The 21,560-nt window shown below is 43.6% G+C and overlaps 1 protein-coding gene and 1 long non-coding RNA gene across 2 annotated transcripts in view; one reads left to right on the forward strand and one right to left on the reverse strand.

Annotated features, from left to right (window-relative positions):
• Positions 1-1,828: 1,828 nt before the first annotated feature.
• The window catches only part of LOC104912655 (uncharacterized), a 34,733-nt gene continuing 15,001 nt past the window's right edge, over positions 1,829-21,560 (reverse strand). The window contains exons 4-5 of the mRNA XM_085233232.1: positions 5,254-5,454; positions 1,829-2,719 (exon numbers count right to left, since the gene is read on the reverse strand). Coding sequence (XP_085089358.1) covers positions 2,468-2,719; positions 5,254-5,454 — 453 coding nt within the window. The 3' untranslated portion in view covers positions 1,829-2,467. The remainder of the gene's footprint in view (positions 2,720-5,253; positions 5,455-21,560) is intronic.
• LOC146543638 (uncharacterized) lies at positions 13,250-21,435 on the forward strand. Its single transcript, XR_014885593.1, has 2 exons — positions 13,250-16,626; positions 19,087-21,435. It is a non-coding gene; the product is annotated as an uncharacterized LOC146543638 (long non-coding RNA).

Below are 21,560 nucleotides of genomic sequence, written 5' to 3' on the forward strand. Positions count from 1 at the left end.
TGGCACTTAGCCAGTCATTAGGCAAAGCAGCCTGCAGTATTTGCTGTGTAATTACACTGCCATGGCAGTATGCACCCAGCCATTACAAGATAATTTCACTATACTTACCATTATGCTACAGGCTTCAGTGTATGGATCATAGCCCCAGGGATGCCACTTGCCAGACCAAGCACCACTGTGATATTGCAGAGTTGGCTGCCCAATTAACTCCATCCCTAAGAAAATTAACACACACACACAAAGGAGAGGAAGAAGCAGGAGGCAAAATATCAATAGCGGGGATAAAATTACAAGAAAGAAAACAGCAATCTGGTCTTTGTGTTCAGGGAAATCTGCATACATGGATTCCCACTTCAGTTAGAAAATCCCCACATTGTATCCAGTACAATGGTACTGATCCTGGGCAGCTGCCATAGAGTGGACATTTGATGAGATGTGTGTGTTGAGGAAACTGTATCCTCAAAGAAAGTGCAAGAAGCCCATTGATAGAGCGTCAAGTGATCCAAACAGTTGTTGCTGGACTCCAGGTATATTTCCTATGCTGTCCACAGCTGGATAATAGCAATGTTTTTGAGTGCAGATACCTATGAGTGCCAACACCAGCCTAAAAATGGTTTAAGAAAAAAGCTTCATCTCCTCTTTGTTTGGTCTGTTCCAAATGTAAGCTCTTTGGAGAAGAGACTGATTGAGGCTTGGAGTGCATTTGAACAGCATCCAGCATCAGCTTTGGCCTGTTGTGGCAAAAATGCAAAGAAGAAACTTGGCACTCTCACTTTGAGATTTAGCACCAAGAAAGTTTTTCTGTGACACCTGGAATGAAAGCTTTCTGACCACAGAGTACTGTCTGTCTGCTGGGCTGGGAGATTTTTATACCGTTTCTAGCAAGACTGGTCTTCACGAGTGACAAAGTCATTTACTCAGTCTTTACTCTGCTATCACCCACACCACTACTAAGATAAACTGATGCTTCTCTTACAATGTACCACCTCCTATAAAAGCAGAAAGTGATTTTTGGTTATGGACTTGGCTTGAACTGTAACAAGGTGCAAAATGACTTCATTCTGAGTTCAAGTCTAACTTTAGTGAAAAGTGAGAGGCATTCACTGCCACAACACTGCCATGGAAACTGATGTGTGATTCTAACCTAAGCTTTCTCCTCCTTTCAAAAGCCTTTTCACACATGTTGAATAGCAATGGCATGAGAGTTAGAACATATGAATACCAGCTCTTTATTATCTGTGCTGGCTCCTCCAGCAGTTATCCACTCTCTTTCTGGTATGAATGGTCACCTGCCTACATCAACCTTCACTAACTCAACATCAGGCAATAACTTCTTTTCTGTTTCTCTTTAGGATGACAGTAGAAATATGCCAAACTTTTCAAGGGGAGCAGTACTTAAGACTTGGAAAAAGGGCCTTCTCTCAATAGATGACATTTTGCGAACGATGCCTCATGCTGATATACAACTGTTTAGCACAAAATGGCTTTCAAAAGCACCTAAACATGATCCTGCCACTGTCTACTTCTGCACTTTCCAAATGGTTTGGGAGACCTCAGAAGTGTCAGGAACTGCAATATATGTTATTCTTGTCTCTGCTAAATCCAGGGTGCCACCTGCAATGATCTTTAAGCACAGAACATTTACAATCCCAGACATGAGTGATGTGGCACCTATTAGACAGAAGAGTTGTCATTTGCCAACTGCTAGGGTTTTCTTAACTAGAAATAGATACTGCAGAGAACACAGTTCCAGCAAAAAGAAGAGTTCTGGCATCAACCTTTATTGTTTCCTTTAAATAAATTGCTAGCAGAGACCTTTAAAGTGAAAATCAATAATGATTCAAGTTCCCATCTCTTCTTGCCAGCTCAAAGCAAGTCGCACATCCACTGACGCTGACGTGTCTGTTATTATTAACTTATCTAAACAAAGCAAATAGTAATAACTTCAAAAATGCATCCAGAACTTGTAATCAGTTGGTCTCTACACCCTTTTCAAACAGGACAGTATAATTATTTCCATTTTATGGGTGATTATCTGCCTTTTAATGGTGGAACAACTAAGGCAAAGAAAAAGGAATTAACTTGCTCAGCTGGCCAATGAAATACCAAGAAACAGAGCCAGATTTCCTGAATCTGCATCAAATGCCCTCCAGATAACACCCTTACTAATATAATCAATTAGAAACATTACGTATCACCCATCTTCAAAGGCATTCGCAGTGAACAGGCATCATGAGCATTAAACCACACTGTGTATCTTGGTATCCCATTTCACCACCTGCTTTGATCATTTTTGCTGTGTCTCTCTAATTCACATAATTAATAGTTCCCATTCTAAGAGGAGTGACATAATTGACTTACCTAGCAATCGCTTCAGAAAGAATATCATTGGCAGTAGGTCTGCAGTCTAAGCATATGCCTGCATCTAGTTGAGCCAGACCAAACACCAGTGCCTTGTGAAGCAATGCTAGCACAAAGACCAACATAAACTGGGTGCTTGTTTTATGTTCACATATCTCAAATGCACCAGCATGTTGCATCTCTCACAGGCTTGTCTTCTTTCCACCAACCCATCGTACATATCAGCACCACAGCCAGACTCCAAACTCTTCATGACCTCCCACTCAACAGCAAAGAGCTCTGTGATGTTTCCTCTGAACTCCTCATGACATGGACCTAATATGGTTTGGTCGAACACTCCTGGCCAAATGAGAGAGCACTGCAAAAGAACAGTAAAGTAAGTCTGATGATAAAAGATCACAGCTAAAACATAACCAGTTCTGCTTCAATTCCAGATCATCAAATGTGCAAGTGGTGCCCTCATAGAGAGCCATTAACATTAGTTTGCTTCACATCCTGCACTTTGTAGTATCCAAGTCAAAATGATTCAGGTAACTCATCTCCTACCCTCTACTTAGCTAAAAACATCTGTGTTGTGTTCCAATATATCTTGTGCAGATGGTGAAAAGGCAGCCATGACATCCTCACTTAAAGTCCATCATAGGATTCATCACAAGGCGAGACACCAACTATGAACAAGCAGCATCTTGGTCACTCAAAACAAAATATCTGCAACCATCAAAGCAGTCTCAAGGATCTTGGCTGTTTCAACAGAACCCAAAGTAGAAGCACAGGGAGCCTGATGAGTTATTACAATCATCTCCCTTTTGTTTATAGAACATTATAACACATTTAATTGGGTTCCTTGTAGCAAACGTTCCTTAGCAGCTTTTCTAAAACTACCAAAAAGGGAATCAGCCCTATTCTGTAAGGAGAATTAGCATCCAGAGTTGGAGCAAAAGACAGAGCTGGAGGGGGAATATGGAGCAACTGGTGATGTCACATCAGTTTGGGACAGTGTGAGAGCTGTGTGAAGGCCCCAGACCTCACATAATGCTCTCTAAGTAGCTTCAGAACCTTTTGTATACATTCATTTTAAGACAAAGACCAGCTGCTGTTGGCCTAAAAGCCCACAAAGCTTCAATGTGAGTGTTTTTTCATGTCAGTGTAAAACGCAGAACAAGGAACATTTTCAACTGTTTCAACCTCCCTAACACTCCTCCTGAACAGCTCTGATTTGATTGTATTGATCGTCTTTGCTCAGTGGAGATAAAGCTGCTTTCCACAGAGAAACATAGAGCGAAAGGATTTGAAAGAAAGGGCTGCAATTAATAAAGCCAGATATTTTTTCCACTAGAAAGAAACATTCAGTTTTGGAAGGTATTGTCAATACCTGTAGCCCCCAAAATATCTCTCTGATCCACTTTGCAACATTTGATTCAAAGCCAGTAAATAACGACTTTCTCACATAATCATTATACTTGGGTTTACATTCATGTTATTTGACTCACACAGGCAGCATGTTATCTGGCTGAGATCTCCAGACGTGTTTTGGGGGGCACGCAGCAAGCCTGAAGTGGTAAGATCCAAATCTAAGCACTGGGAACTTGCCTATTGGAATGCTGCTGCTTCCAGCACAGTGAAGGCTATGTCAAGGCAACAAAGAGCCATTAATTGGATAGTAGCAATCCCAAGGGTTTAGCTTCATTCCTCTATACGTTACATGTTCATAACTGTTAAATTCGGGGATAATTACTGCCCCTCTCCCTTTGTCCTTTGGGTGCAATAGCTCATGGACAGCCGTTGATGACTGCTTACAAATGTCTCTGCTGAGAAGTATGGCTCTCCCGAGGTGCTGTTTCGGAATAGCAGTCTTGAAGACAGAACTGAAGACCATATTCACAACGTGCCAGAGATTAATGGCATTTAATGCTATTTTTTTCCTCCCCGAAAGCTTCTCCCTGCCTATCCTTCAGATCAGTATAGAAACTAAGTACATAGCCTTGCAAGGTGCCAAGCTACTTCTGTCTCAGTAAAGCAGCAGGAGTTTAAAGGGCTCTGAAGTGAGCCCTTGGAGTATACATCTGACACAATAAATGGCAGTGATCAGCCAAGCACTCCCTAACAACGACCTTACATTTCCCTGCATCAAAGAACAGGTCACCAAGCACCACAGCTTGTCACCGCAAGCTAATTTCAGTTCCCTTTAAGCACTAAGGAATAAACCCCCAGTATAACAAATTATACAGCAACATACGATAGGAATTTGCTGCAGCTTCAGCCCTCAGTGCCTAGTACAGCTTCAAGTGTAAACAAACAAGAACTGTAATTTGCACTAACTGTTTACTCTGATTTTAAGTCAGGGTGAGCTTTGCCAGCACAAACGATGCCTCCTCCCTTTATCTTCAGAAAAGCTAGCCATAGACTAGAGGAATTAAGACTGACTTTTGTTTGGGTTTTTACGTTTTTTTGTTGGATTTTTTTTTTCTTTTCTTTTTTTTTTTTTTTAGTATTAAATGAGCTATCTGATTAGATAAATCCCTTTGCATGAATTTTTACTTCTCCATGAGGGAACAAGGATTTCCCAGCATTTTTTACATTGCTGGTCTTCCACCATTACCCTTATATGGATTTAGCCCATATCCTCACCAGAAGTTAGGGGGACAATGAGATTCGCCTGCTAGTGAAAATCACAGTACAAATACCAGTGATCAAACTCAGTAGTGCTTCTTCTTGCTGTTATACTACGTCATGAAACTTTTGATCAGATTTGGGGTTGTTAAAGCAGAGAACTTACGATTTTCTCGGCCATATAAAAGCTCAGTATTCCAAATGAGATTCCAACTCCCAAACAATTCCGAGCATACATGGAGTTGTGAATAGGGAAAACAAACTGTTACAGGCTTTGCTTACCCTGATAACGAAGAACTTCCTCATGACGTGCTGCTTTGCACAAGACTTGAATAGTGATTGCATTTGGAAGTCACAGGTGAGGACATGGGATTCCCAATTGAGAGAATCCAGAACTTTCTTATTATCATCTTCAGCATGTTTCTCTTCCAATTGCCCCATCTGGAACTCTTGGTTGTTTTTACCATCTGACATTTTAACAGCCTAAAAACAAGCAAAACAACCCTTTTAAACAACCAAAGTGTTTGATCAGATCTTTTATATAAATGAAATGCTAGTGTATGCCAGGCATCTGAACTTGGTAAAAAATAAATGAGTACTTCAAACCCACTATTGTTCTCAAGGTCTCTGACCTTCAAAACACCATTCTATTCTATTTGTAAACAACTCTAACATGACAGAACATGTGAATACCACTTCACCCTTTGGTAGCAGCATCTATTCCAAGACCTCAAAGCATTCTGTAAATATTAGCTAAGACTCATACGCCTCTAAAGAATTACTCTCCTACAAATATTAGCTAAATCTCACGCCACACTACTCAGCCCATAGGAGGTTTACACTATTCTCCAAATTCAGAAAGATCCAGTGTTCTGGTTAATGTTACTCAAGAGTTTTGTAAAAGACTTCAGCAATGGAAATATGAGCTTCTAACGCTAACATATGTCTTTGCCTCCAGAAGCTAGTCCAGAGTATCAAGCAAGCCTGCATTTCTCTTTTGGCCCCTCTAATATCAACAGACCCAAGTCCAAAACAACCCAGATCAAACTCATACAAGAGAAAACAGCCAGGGACACTAAAAAAAGCCACGTAGTTCTGATTACTCACCTTCAAGTCTGATAGACATTTGTGCATAAAAAAGGGAACCAACAAAAACAAGGCCTCAACTTGCATTTAGCAATGAACACAATGTGGCACAAGGGTCACACTGTGAAGCACACCATTACAGTGAGCAATGATTAATGCTGAGATGAACTCACCCACACTTCAGGCAAAGAACAGTTTAGCGCAGCCAGACCAGTTGCTAGCCAGTGAAGGACAAACTTAAAAAATAAGGCCATGACAACACTTACAGAGTAAACAGCCTAAACTTCCTGGGACGACTCTTTGGAAGCAATTTATTTCCAGGGCACTGAAAAAGTGCTTGGCTTCCAGTCCTGTCTCTCTTTTCTATCTTTTGTAAACAGCCATTTATTTAATGGAACTTTTCAACACCTCTTGCCAAAGAACATCACTCCAAGCTCTGTCCAGAACGCATTTTATGTTTATTTTCATTCCCTTTGTGCTATGTTTCTAACAGAGGGTAGGTACACCTTCCCTACACCTTGCTCTGGGTAACCCAGACTTCCTACCTTTCTACTTCTGGGTTACCAAAAGAAATTCTTAAGCGTTACAAAGCTGAAAGCTCAAAGCCTGAACACTGCAGAATGGAAATACAAAATAAATTATCCAAATATGATTTTCTTGCCAGCAAACAGCAGCTTACTTCCATGAAAAAAACTAGTTAAAAAAAGTATCTGCCTTATGGAGCGATACTACTCTATATTAGCATAAAATTGCACCCAGTTTAAGATGATATATGTGATGCCCAGTTTATCGTTATAGATAAGGTGTCAGTTGTTGTGGGTTTGCTTGTTTTATCCAGAATTTTCTCTTGTGTTTTATGCAACCTGCATTTAAGCAACAACGACAGCATACAGCCTGAGATTAAAGTTCTCCAGGTGCTTACTGTTGGATAGAAGAGGCTGGTCCACATGGGTGTTGGCTCTTGGCCTTTCCACAACATACTGTTGACTCTAGGAGTGCACTGTGACAATTACACGACACTGATAATGAGCGTTCCAAGAGCCTTAGGACCACAAGAGCAAGAAGAAAAGGTCAATGGACAGCTTTGTGACAGCATACAGGTAGTGTCTGGTTCTTCCAGGAGGGAAAGCTCCTCTTTATTATTGTACACTTGAAGTTGCAGGTAAAATGGAGTACAATAAGCAAGGGCTGGGAACTGGAGGCAGCCAGCCAAATTCAGAAGGAAAACAAAATCTGCATCATGAACTTGAGGTGGAGGGCCTGGTTCAAAACAAACAAAGTGATGGACTGTTCCTCCCATTGCCTGCATCTCAAGACCGGGTGCCTTCCTGAACAGCTTTTGGTGCAAGGGTCACTGCCTGCTTTGGTGATCCGACTTACAAAGTTGACCAGCCTAGAACAGTCAGTCCCAGCCTTTGATACAGTGGTTCAAAGTGAGCAAGAAAAAAAAAAAAAAAAAAAACCACCCTCAGAATAGAAGAGACCTGAAACTTGTTTTCCTTACTCTGTGACTCAAATCACTAGCAGAAAAAGAGTTCTTCAATCAATAGAAGTGATTTTTCAATCAGCAGAATGGACACACAGGGCCAAAAAGGTTGAGAAACCCTTCTGTTCTTAACAAGCAGCCTGCAGGACTCTGCTCTGAAAGGCAGCCAGACTCCCTCTTCTCAGAGGTCTGCTGGAGATGCTGCTCTCAGATTGTTCCTCTGCTCACTTCCCAGGTACTTCAGCCTTGTCACTTGGTTATTATGTGCCCTTGCTCCCATCCCTTCTCCACCTTTCTTTAACCCAGGTATGCAGTTAAACACAATGCGATTCTCAACATGGTTAGCAACTTTCATGCTTTTGAATGGCTTGAAATGCTCCTGAGGCAATACACTGGGTCTCAGAGTCCTGGAGTTTCTTTTTCCCCAGAAATAGGTTGGGATCTCTCCAATAGGCTCCTCCAGCTCACAGTTCCCTGCTGAGAAACTGCTCTCAAAACTTCTCCTAGTGAGTGTGATGAAAAGTCTCTATCTCCTCACGCTGTCCTATTGTAGATGGTGCAGAGATGTGCTCAGCTGAAATTACCCTCACACAGGGCAAAGAGAGGGACAGAACCCAGCTGCTGTATCACTTCCCACAACCCCAGGGACTCTCTTTATGACTCCCAGAGAGGAACGGGCTCTGCAGGCTCCAGCCTCCTACACGCACAGCTTACAGCCCCAGGACCACAGGCAGGTTAACAATCTGCAGGACAACTACATGAATGTAAGCTAAGACACTCCTTGCCCCAAAACACTTTATGTTAATAAGAAAAACAGAAGATAAAAATAAAGGGCTGGCCTTAACAAGTGCACACAGTTAATCTGAGAACCTGGGCTTTTGTGGCAGAGCTGTTCCAAGCTTCCCAGCTGATGCTGATTTTCTAATAGACCAGCAGGGTCACAGCGCACATGGATGTCTCGTACTTCCAATAGGCTGTGAGCACAGCCAGGGAGCACTTGAAGCTAGGCAACCTTGTCTTGGGATGAACAGAGAATGAGTTTGTCATCAGAGTCTTCATACCTATCAATTTATGCCACACCACGGACTTCTTTTGAAGCAAGAGCAGTTGTACAGCTTTCTCATCTTCACTTTCCTGCTGCCCCATCCAGCTGTCCACCAGGAGGTCATATCCTCTCTCAGTTCTTTGCTTTGCAGCCTACTCCTGCTCATTTCAAAGGAGCTGCCAGTGTAACATTCTTTTCATAGAACCCCAGGGAACTTCTAACCTCAAAATTAAGCAAAACAAAGCCCTTTGAATATTTTCCAATTAACCTGAGATTGACACTAACGTTTTTCTTTCAGTGCTCCCACTATTTGAACAATTGGATTTCTTCTAAATGCCCCAGCTGCCTGGCCTTTGGCAGCATCAAAGATTTAAGTAATTCTTTTCCCAGAGATCACTCTGGTTTTGAAACAGTGAGATCCTTTTCTGCAGAGTTCACTTACAACATTGCTCTTCTAGGTTGTGTCATTTAGCGGCAGAGATCAGAGAAGCCTTGCAGCAGCACAAATCCAAGGAAGATATCAAAGAAGAGCCAGAATGGCACGTTTCTCATATACTAGCAATGAGGGCAAGTTAACATTGCTGAAAGCCTTTAGGGTTGCAGTCTCAGAGTCTCACAGGATAAATATCCAGAGAGAAGTCATGCTGTCGTGATAGAGGGCTAGCTCTAAATCTCCAGAGCCAACAGGGAGTACAACTGCAATGCCATAAAAATACAAACACTTGTAATATGTGCAAGAAACTGGAGGTACAAGGCACAATTCCAGTCTGGTGCTTGCAGAAGCATGCCAGCCTCAAGAGCCTGCAGGCATCGAGGCCTGCTAACCAAACTTCATTCGAGCTGGTGGCAGTGGTGGAACATGTGATCCAGCAATGCACACACAAACTCTCACTCTGCTGGAAGTACATTTCTGCCAGCAAAGTCGCAGCTGGATCCTGCAGAGCCCTAAACAAAGGGAGATGTCTCCCAGCATGTAGTAAAATAGTAGCTCTCTTGCAGATACAGTGCCTAGAAAACAGCCATCACATTAGAGGCTGTTATACCACGTATTGTCCATTTAGGTAAGGTACCGCTTAGTTAAGGCCCATCTAAAAGTTCCTGCACACAATACCAATGTGTCTCAACTGTGAAGTAGAGAATTTGAATGTTTTCTATCCGTAAGCCTGCAAACATCCCTCTGAAGGCAAAATTGTCACCCACACTTTACAGATACGTAAACCGAGTACAAAAGCCAAGCAATACCAGTTCACTGTCCCTTCTTTCTAAACCACAAACAACAATAATCTTTCACACCAGCTACCGGAGCCAAAAGTCTCTGCTGGAAAAAGGAAGCTGACCCTTGCCTAGAACCAAGTAGCTGCAAGGTAGTAGCCTGAAGCCCATGCAATGCCTTCCATGGCTTTACCTTGAGGTCTTTTCCTCTCACACACCTCTTGGGTCCTTGCTTGCACTCAAGAAAACATGCTGTGCTCTGTATACTCAAGGAGTTCACCTTCAATAAATAATCCAAGCAAAGGGAGCTAGTGCTGGCACAGTTGCATGGGCTGCTGCAGGGAGAGTTTGCAGCAATGTCAAACTCACCTTTGCTGGTGGCTGCTGCCACTTGCTGGGAAGGAATCCAGCCCTCAAAGGGGAACACTTAGGAATATCAAGAGCCAAGAGCAATTTCACCCCCATTAACTAGCATCAAATATAAAGGACATGTTCCAGAACATAGCAAGCGGTCGTTACCTCCTTGAAAGGCCATTAAGAAAGATCTGGGTTTCAGAGCCCTTCAGTGATAAAATAGAAACAGATGGAATGATTTTATTTTTCCAGAATGATTGCAGGATTCAACCAGCAGCACCAGCAGCACTCAGATTTCTGCCTGGAAGAGCCCTGTGTCAGAGGCATGTTATTGGCCCAATACAAAGAGAGAGCAATGGGACCCATGAGAATTCTGTTCAGGATGTTATGCAAAACGGCCATTTGCACCCCTCTTGACTTTAAAACATAAGCTGTGTCATTCTCCCTATCCCGAGAAAACAATAGGTGACAGGTCATTCTGAAAGAAATGCAGGATTAAATAATAAGACATCAAAGTGCTACTGAAACCCCCAAAAGTAGCCAAACAGGTCCACACAACCAAGCAGTGTTATGGCAGCTTTCAAGTCCAGCCCCCTCAGTGTATTCATCTCATGCAGCCCACAGCACGCTTATTTGCATTGAATCAAGGTAAAGCCTAAAACCCATCTGCAAAATGCTGTTTAAACCACAATTGCGCTATGAAAGTCTTCCATAGCAAAAGTAATCCTTCACAACACTGAGTGTGAGGGGATTAAGGAAAAGAGATGCAATCACTTCAAGACCCTGTCTTCCAGAAAGGTGCTAATAGGAACATGAATTGTAGTAAGGGTGATAGTGAGGATCAAGAACAGTGACAGCTTATATGGAAATGCTGAGATTCCAGCTTGGTTAGCCCAGAGCTGATAGCAAAAATCAGACTCATCCTATGACTCCCAGGCCCTCCATGACCAGCAGCTGTGCCATACCTCTGCAACCAGCCTCCAGCCAGCACACAGCTTACCTTCTTTGGAGCTGGTTGGAGAAAGAAGCTGGTGGAAGGGACATGTGAGTATGATGGGCGCTCACAGAGCACAAACAAGACATCAAGAAAATTGCTGCCTGACTTTGGTTCTCCTGCAGATGCTCTGCATGGTCTTTTGCAAAACATCTGCCTTCCTCTACTTCAGCATTCTCTCTTCCCTGAAGCCATTTGTTCCTCTACCTAAAAAATGCAGGAACAGAAGTATTTCCCTCTCTTCCACAAGTCAAATACATCAAAGCACACAAGGAAGTCATATACCTAGAGGAAGAGACAGTTTCTCCCTTAATTTCAATTTCACCACCACATGCTCCTTGTGCAGTGTTGAAGTGTGAGCATTCTGACAAAACCTGGATCAGAAACCAGCTCCACTGCTAAATAAGTGCTAGTAGCAGTAGGTAAACATTCCATCCTACTCCCTGAAAGGCTGAGTGTGCCAGAAAAGACAGCACAGACTCTCCAGAGCAGTAAATAACCACATAGGCAAAGCAAACAAACATTTGAAGCTCCATATGGCAGAAGGCCTCTCTTTGGAGGGAGGGGTTGAAAACAGTTTTGTCAGAAAGTAGGAAGTTTTTGCCCCTCCTCTGCTCCCCACTTCCCCAGCCCTTCCTCCCCTTGTTTACTTTGTTTCCCTGATTCTAACCAAGTAAGAGAAAAATCTAGTATTTGTGGAACTGGGCTCTTTCTGTTCAACTCCGGCTGTGCCCGCAGCCCACATACTGGTTTAGTAAAATTTGCCCAGTCTGACAAAGTGGTTTCTCTAGCTTGAAATAAAACCATAGTGATTTTTACACTACTAAAATGACTGGCTCTTGATGGGACTAGCAATTATCTATGAATTCCAAAGAAAGAGCATGCAGCATGGAACAGTAGGGATGCAGGGGCTTTCTGTGCTCTTTGCTCTGGCTCTTCAGCCTCTTGAAACAGTAAAAATAAAATCCCACAGAGCATAATTCTGAGAATTTTTATGTCTGTGGAGGGAGCTTGCTGTTACTCTCAAGTCAAGGGAGAAGCGGCATTCAAACTCAGAGAAAAGCTCTTGCTAAAACACCAGCCCTGAGGATCCTTGCAGAAGGTGAGAGTTTGCTGTAGACTCCACTACAGGGCATCTGTGTAACTTTCTTTATGGGACACACTTTCATTGTCCCAGAGATTAGAGGAAGGCAGCTGGTTGACTTGTGTTTGATTTAGGAGGAGAGATTGCTTTGGGACCAAACAGTCAGCTCTTATCACAGAGGGTCTGGGGCCTGCCATTCCATTACCTGGTACCAGAATGTCTCCTTGGGCAAGGGCTGTAAGAACAGATGCTGGTTTCAGCCAAGCAGTGTGGAAACAACTCAATACAAGAGGCAGAAGTGTTATGAAATAAGAGTTGCTTGGGTAAGGAAACTGAGAGAAACCAACTCTGAAATCTTGACGCTTCTAGGAGACGCACAGAGGGATAACTGAGCAGCCTGAGTCACGGCCAGCACAGGGTTGCATGAGGGCAAGCTGAGGGTCTGAGTGTGGCCTGCAACCTGGGCCAGCTGGAGAATGAGCAGCAACACCTCTGCTGCACCAAGGGAGCTTCCAGGGTGGCAAGAAAAACCTGTCAGCACCGGCCACGCTGCTGCTTTCTGTTTGTCAGCTTGCTGAGGTCTGGCAGACAGACTCATCCTTTGCCATCTGCCTGCACTGGACCATGGGTCCCTCAGTGCTGCTTAGGGTGAGACGGGCACAGGGAAGGTAGGTGGCAAGCCTCTTCGGACTGAACATGTTGGAAGAAAAGTTTGCCTCAAACTAAGCCTCTGTCTGGGATTAATTCAGCTCAAATTTGTAGTCACCGCAGGCAGCAGGGAAGCTGCAGTAGCTATTAGAGGATGAGCCAAAGAAGTAAAAGCAATCATGGACAAAGTGTTGCCCTTGCCCTCTCCTAAAAACAGAAAGGAGGCAGAGGGACACAAATTAAAAGCAACCACTGGTCACCAGCAGTAGCCAGGCCCTGTGGACTGACCAGCAGCAGGACAGTCTCACTGGCCAGAGGCCACCTACCAGAAACGGCCCTGGCACAGGGTGTGTGACACACCCAGCCCTGCAGCCCCAGCCCAGAACTGCCTGCAGGCTGCGGCAAGGGCAAGGAGGGAGAGCAGTCCTACCCCAGCTCCCCACTGCTGCCCTGATGCAGGGGACAGAGACGAGTGGCTGGATTGCTTCCTCCTGCCGTGCGCAGGTCCTGGCACGGGTCTGTCTTTGGCTGAGGGATCTGAGCAGCCAAGAAACCCAGAGAGAGAAAACTGCAAAATGAAAGGAGGCCACTGCACGGTGCAGACAGGGAAAATGCACCAAGGAAGCGTCCAGGAACAGCACTCCAGATGACCGACATCCTCACTGCCTTGCACGCATGCCACTGTCGGTGCCACAGGGCGATTCTCCGCCTGAAGGCAGTGGTTCCACCGTGCCCCTGCGATCCCTCCCCGCGTGCCATCGCCTGCTCGGACAGGAGGTGGCAGCAGATGGCTGCCTTTAGCATCCAGAGGACCCAGGAGCAGCTCTCGGAGACACCCAGGTACTCGGGGTCCGGACACAGGGTAGGAGATGCCCCCCGAAAGCAGCTCTCCTCCATGGGGATTACTTTCACCATCCTTGTCCCGCTGGCTCTGCAGCCTCTACCTGATGGCACACATGCAATACAGTACAAAGTGCCTTGCTGCAAATGTAGATGTTTAAAAAAAAAAAATCAGCTCATGTCACAAAAACAGATGACAGCCTCTAGGAAGCTCTGATATTATTGATTAATGCAGGATATGGTTGGCAACAGGAGATAGTGGGAGCATCAGAAACCAACTAAGAAGTTAACCAGTGGAAGAGTGAAACAAGAGTGAAAGCAGAGGACAGAGGTGCACTGCCCAGGTTTCATCTCTCAGTAATCAGGAATCATGCTCAGATAATGCCATGATCTGCAAATATTTGTCCTCTGTCAGCCTTCACCAGAATAAAACTTTCTAGTTCCAAAAATCTTAACTTCAATTATTTTCCAACACCTCAAAATTTCCATCTGCTAACTAAGGAAATACCAACAGGCAATCAGATCAGACCAGCTAAAGAAGTAATCCAAGGAATCTGTTCCCCCTGGATTCCTAAGGCAACTTTCCCCAGATCTCTAACACCTGAAGAACAGTTGGATTTCGGTGTTCCTACATCACCTCTCTAGGGCAGCAAAGGAAACATCAGGGCTGGGTACCAGTATTCTGAAACAGCGACATGGAACAGCAGGGACACCAACAAGAGGAACAGACTGGTACAACACTGGTCAGACACCAGCTTGACCTCAGCCTTTCATTCTGCCTCTGCTGCCTCGTGCCTGGCTCACTCCAGCCTCTGTCCTCATTCAGATTCTTGTTTCACAGCAGTTATCATCCAGGCAGTGCACCACAGGCCTAATTTTCTCCTGTAGATCCAAATGAAACTTGATTTTTTGGGGAATGCAGCTGTGATTTTTGAAGTTGCTCCTTTAATCAACCCCTTTTATTTTTTTCTACTTTGCCTCTCACGTATCTGACCTTCCAACAGAAGAGATTCACACGGCTGTCTGTCAGAAGTCTCAGAAACCAGAGAGCAGCTTCCATCTACTCATCTCAGACAAAACAGACCTACTTTCTAGGAGAGAGCTGTAAGAAACAAGATGGATCCTAGAAAGCAGTACTGACTGAAAACTCAAGTCACTAACACTATTCCCAGTGTCCTGAGATGATCATCTGCATTCACCTCCTGGTCTGTTTTTAAAAGTGTCCAGCATGAAAAATTGTGTAATTTTGTTCTGAAATTGATTAAATATTAACTCCTTTTACTCTCAGGAAACACTCTCATCTATTCCTCAACCACATTTTCTGTTTCAGGGTTGAACAAAGACTTTTGGCCTTATCCACATGCAACATGAATGTTTTTCTTTTCAGCACCTGTGTATATTTTTTTGAAGACTATTCACAGTACCCTGGCTCTTCATTTACAGAAAAACTCTCAGAAGTTAGAGACAACTTGATATAACAGCAACTCAGATTTGTTCAACTTCGTTAACTTTCTTAGAGCATTTCAGGCATTACAAATAAAAGGAAGCAAATCTCCAGCCTTCCTGCTCTGTAGAAGCAACAGAAACCAGAAGACAAAGCAAACCACACTTTTGGGTTCTTTCTTTTTAAACCAGATGTACAATCTATTTATTGAAGATGGTATCAGAGTGGAAGACAGACTTGCCTGCTTTACAGGTTACTATGGAGACATTCTTCCCTTCATTATTCTGTAAACAGACCGTATTACACAGAAGTGAGAAGTTCTTTCTTTTGGCCATTCAGAAACTGCCCATGATCAGAGTGTTTCACATGCTATGAACTTACAAACATCTCCAGGGAATTGCTTTGTTTCAGATCAAGTGTGGTCAAGGGGAACTAGGCTGACCTTGGTCAAAAGATACACATAGTTCTTCTGCTGAAGTCTCATCAGAGAACTGACGGCTTCCCTTCCTGCTGAGTTCCCAAAAGCTTTGACATGCATCCCCAGAATAACACAGAAAAATCCCATCAGGCACTCTTCTCTTCAAGCATGTTTCTAAGGAATCATTGTAAGTTACTTTGCAACGTTTCAGAAGAGGACAACCAGTAATATCAAACAATTGATAACAATTGCACTGTCTATTGATTCCCAACAGCCTTTAGGTCACATCAACATTATTTCTTCTTTTAGATAAATACAAGTAACTGGCAGCCTATAACCTCTTCTATAGTCAATACTATAGGATCACCATGACATGTTATCTGTGCATCTCTAAAAATTTCAATCTTTTTATTTCACCAACACCCTCTAAATGCCCAAAGTGTGTAGCACCTGTAAACTTTGGACCTTAACATTGCTTCCTCTACACAAACTTCTTGACTGCTCACTATAGCTTGCAGAAATCAGAGGAATTGTCAACTATTTCTACTTCTTATGCTACACGTATTACTGTACATTTCCCTAGAAGTAGGACAGTCAAAGCTGTAATAGGTTAAGTTACAAACTGAATGAGAAACAGATAAAGAATCAGCAAGACTTAAGTAGAAGCACAACAGTTGACAACGCTGTGAAAGTGACTCTGGCATAAAACACTGGCTTAATCAACCAAGATTCACATTACAAGCCACATACCCAGAAGCCTTGTTTGATGATCTTTTTTTGGAGGAATGACCACAAACAGGGCTGCCTGTTTCTTAACCAGGTACCACTCCTGTCAAAGAAGCACAAAACCTAGGCATTTTTGGCCATCAGAACTGCTAAAACCATCAAGCTGACCACCACCAACAGTAAGAGGTCTCCATCAGACACCATGTATCTGCAAACCTGTCACACTTCAAGGCAGGAACAGCAAGCGGGGCAGGGATCTGAGTCAACTGAAATGAACTCTGCCAGACTGAATCCACAAACATTTGAGGGCTGAGAGCTGTAAGTATTTCCCCAGCGCACAGTAATATCAGTGCCAACAAAACCTTGTGCAAAGCCTCACAGACTTCGCCTGTCTCCATCCCAGGGCACCGAAGCAGAAAGAGTCCAGCACAGATAGCCTACAGCCTCTGATGATAGGGCTTGAGGATATAGATTAAACACACATAAATGCCTCTTCACAAAATAATCCTACCTTCTTCCCTCTCAAGATGAGAGAGTTTCTTTTACTTTGCAAAACTGCAGTTATTCCAATGAAATTTTTTCTTACATGGAAATGTGGATGATTACCAGAAAAACAAATAATTGGGATGGAGCCCAGTTGGATATCACTGAGGGAACTAAGCAAGTATGCCTTGTGGAGGAGGAGAAGAGAGTTACGCAGTTAGGAACTCTCTGTTGTCACATTTAGGCTAAACATGACAAGCATGAGCTGCTTGTCTTCCTGCTACCAATCCCAAACTAACCACTTACAGTCAGGAAAAATTGACATCCAGGTTTTCTCAGGGAAGAGGTTTAAGAATATGACTCAGGAAGTTACTTGGATATACCTCTTTTCCTGCCCACATTTTTTTTTTTTTTTTTTTTTTAAATTCCATCATATTTTTCAGAATTTAAACCTGGGCTAGAATCATTTCTTGAACTGCATTTTTATCTCTTTGGATTAAATTTGGATTAGTCACCTCCTAGGGGAGATGAGATATGTGGTATACTCTGTTTTCACAATGGAGTTTACCCTCATCCTCACTGGCCACAGTAAGCAAATACTGCAGCAACCTACAGCTCAGAAATGAGACCCTCTCAGGTCAATCCTCACATTCTTCATTTAAGTAAGCAAAACAGATGAAGGTGAAGTTAGGATGAATGTGTATTTTCTATTCCCATATAAAGACAGTTTCTTCCATATGAGCACACATGAAATATTTTGACCATCAGGAGCTGAGAAAGGACCAAAATCTAACTCATCTGCTGGCTGGTCCAGGTCTTTGCCCTATCTACAATGCCCTGAGAAGTAACTTCATTACCCAACATCTTATTTCCATCTTTCTCACAAGTTTCCCTATAATTGTCTCCTTCTCACAGTGCTAAAGTATGATGGGTCAGGACTTTAAAAACATTCCCCAGATGGTTTTGTGAATATTAGAACCATTGACAGCCAGAGCTTAATGTCAGTAAAATACAGACTCCTAAGTCTTAGCTCTGCCAGGAAGAAGAGAGGAGGGTAATAAAGAAAGCAGCAGCTACGTTCAACAGGCACATTATTCTTACTCAATACTGCCAGGAAGCACTTTGGGATCCTGCAGTCTCTCATAGATCCAACCATACAGAATTGAATCTTCCAGGATGAAAAAGTAGCCTGTGGTCTGCTGCCACAGTCTGCTCCAACATCTCAGAACTTCAGATTGCTGGTAACACGCTCCTGAGCTACTGACACTACTTTATATCCAGCTCTTCCCAACACCCAGATACACACTCAAGCCAACACTGAAATAACTTGTACTCATTAGAAATTGTCAGAGAAGCCTCTAAGAAAAAGCAAGAGTTAAGATCAAAAACTTGATCACTTTTCTCTGATCTCAGCCCAGCAGCTTAACTCTAGGATTCTTCATGCACCAAAGGCTCAGGACACCAAGCACAAATCAGTGGTTTTGCAGGTAATAAATAACATGAGCATGCACGAGAAGAACAGCTGCTTGTGGTCCTAAGGGTGGGATTGACCAAAGAGAGCTATGAATAAGCCAGAACTGCTAGATGCAACTCAGATACCCATGCCCCTGCTGGCCCGTAGTGATAGATTTCTTGCCTCAATTCCAATTTGCCTCAGATACAGATTGCATCTTTTCCACTAAAGCCAAAACCCTGAGAGCCTCAGGGAAGAAGAACCGAGGACATCCATCAGAGCCAACACTGAGAAAACACCGTGAATTATTCATAACACTCAAATAGCAAAATTAAAATTAAACTACCTTACAAGACAACGGGAGATATGCTAACAGTGAAGAAATTCCAGGGCTGCCTTCGTGTGCTGTACAGCAAGCTGTAGCTAGAATGAAATACTTAATGGATAAAAGCATTGTCTGTTTTCTCTGTGGATGGATAGATTTCTTGTTTTGCCTACATTTAATACCAAAGCTTTACATAACTATTGGCTTCATACCCGAGGCTATCCTCCTGAATCAAAATCTCTCCCACATCGGTAACAGAAAGATAGACTGCTTCTGGCTTTTTAACTTGTTAATTATGAACTCATTCTTGTTTGATTCCCCTTGTCCTCTTCTCCCCGTGCAATACCTGCCTTGGGAAGTACATGGCTTTTGCATCAGCATTCAAGTCAGTTTTCTGTACTTGCTTAGAGGGCTGTCAGGGCTAGTTTTCAAGGTATGGTCTCCTTCGATGGCTCCCAACAAGCTCTGCTAGAAGACAGCCAATTCCTGAAATGTATTTCGCTCACTTGTTTTTTAGGGTTCTCCACTCTGCAAGGACTGACAGTGTGGTAAAGAGAAGCACTCCAGACTGGATTTAATGCTACCATATGCTAGACAGAATGAGAACCCATACTGCAGGAGAGCAGCCGGTACATTTCCACGTTAACAGAAGCCTGATTGCAAATTACATTTAGTGTCAACAGCTCAGTTCACTGCACACAGATGCCATGGGGGACTGTAAAGTTAGCAAGATGTGGGGGAGTACGGCTGAATTTTTTAAAAAGAGCCTTGGCTGATAGGATGCCACAGACATTTGGAGCTGATGCCACAGAAGAAAGCTGCTGCTGCATTTGTTCTGCCAGAAATAAATAATAAGAGTAATGTCATGAGCTGTTAGTCAAATTACAAATTCTTGCTAGGCTGGTGATTATGTGGTGATACAAACAGCAGTATCGGAACCGTCAAACACTGCTCTTACACCTTGGCAGCCAGCATATAAAGTGAGTCAAAGAAGCGTTCTCCCTTTCAAAACAGTTCAGCACAAGACAAGATGGACTTCTTGTTGGTGCACACCATGTCTCCTTGGGCTGGCTGCAAAGCACACCTTTCAGCCCTTAGAACAGACTCTGTGCAACCAAAGGCGTGATGAGACTACATAACTTGGGCAGATTTTTGTCTCTGTTCATGGATCTGCTCAGAGCAGATGGACAGTCAGGGCTGTGGCCTCTGCACAAGGCCCATATCACAAAGACACACAGATCAGCTCATCCTGCTGGGCCTTTTGATAACTAAACACAGACGCCGTGCTGCAGGATAAATGCTCTGCTTCACATGAAAAAGGTGAGACCTCTTCATTTCTTCTCTGCCCTACTCAAAGGAAAACATCTCACAGTTCAGCTGCTTAGATCAGTGCTGCTAAGTGAAGCAGTCTCTCAAGGCTCCTTGTCCAGCATGACATCTGTGTGAGGAATTCCAACATTCCTGAAGAATAAGGAAAAGCTTTCCCCACCCCCACCATACAGCCTGCAGAATTCACTATTACTGAAGGTCACTAAGTCAAACAGTGCAGCTGGGTCATTTTATAGCCATTAATAATCGCTGTAGCACGAAGAATGAAGATAAAAGTGATCTAAATCCTGCTCTCCAGGACACAAGCCAATCTTCACCAGAGTCACAAAGGAATTGCTCCCACACATGTTGCATAAGGAACTGCATTGTCCACCAGGTGCATGCAGGGGTTCCTTTCACCCCATCACGTGTTACCAGAAACAGACAGGAGTGTGTCCTGTGCCACACTTCAGTAGTTTCACAGATGAGTGACTACTGGCCAGGGCTCCAGGTTGCTCAGAGATGAAGGCATTCACATAATTTCCTAAAACTTAGTATCAGTGAGGTGGAAATGGCTCCCATGTGCTGCCTGGTACAGTTCAGGAATAAAGTACTGTGGCTCAGCAGTCCCCTGAGGCTCTGGCTTTACATTTCTGGACAACAACTTCACTGCTAGGCAAAAGACATTTTTCAGACTCTTCCTTAAAGCACATTCCCAGGAATCAAGCATCCAAATGAAGACAGAAGGAGAGCCAGCTTCCCAGGAGATCTCTTAGTAAAGAGACTCCACACTGCAGGGGGGAAACAGTGCCCCCAAAATGAACTGGTTTAAAGAGGAGCTTGGGGTTTTGGGCAGTAAGTACAGAAGCACTCACCAGGGGCAGGATGAGCACTACAGGCATGTTAGCAGACTGCTCTATGTCTAGGCCATTAGATAGTTTTAATGGGGAACAAGGATAGTTTGCATTGGGCCACTAAACCCCAAGCTTCCCCAAGGAAGGCCTTTTTCCCCCCACTCACAAAGTATACTAAGTACATTAGTCACTTGTCTAGGGATGATCAAGGACCAAGACAAAGCTCCCAGGCAAGACCTTAACACCACAGCGCACAAGCAGTGAGACAGAGCACACACATCTTCTGTGAATCCCAGACATTCTCATGCAAAGTCCCAGAACAAAACACAGAAACAAACATTGTGGGAAGAAGGCTTCCAAGTGCCCCAGGTTGTTTGAACAGTCAGCTAGAAGCTTTACATGGAAGAAAATGTTAAGGAGCAGGTAGCGGCTGGGTTGGCCAGAAGTGAGCCACAGAAATGGTGGCCTTTTGGGTGCCCACAGAACTCAGCAAATTAAATCACACACACACAGAAGATACGAAAGTGACACCTGGTTCCCATCTGGAGCTAAATGTCCTCACTAACATTGTTTTGTGCTTCCAAGCATCCATGCTTCATCCTATGAAAGCAAAGAAGCCCTCTGTTTTAATACAGCTCTTGGTTTCAATTTTCCACTTTTTTTGTGCATGTTAAATAAATTGTTACAGATTGGGTTTTCTCAGACTTCTTTATGAGGCAATTGACCCCTTTTTAACACGGATGGTTTTGTTCTTACAGCACCCCATTTTTGTGCTGAGCAAGCTAAGAACTAGAATGATGCCAACAGCACCTGGGTGCAATACCAAGTT

Source organism: Meleagris gallopavo, chromosome 11 (genome assembly GCF_905368555.1).
Source record: "Meleagris gallopavo chromosome 11, MGAL_WU_HG_1.1, whole genome shotgun sequence".
In the NCBI taxonomy this organism is placed as follows: domain Eukaryota; kingdom Metazoa; phylum Chordata; class Aves; order Galliformes; family Phasianidae; genus Meleagris; species Meleagris gallopavo.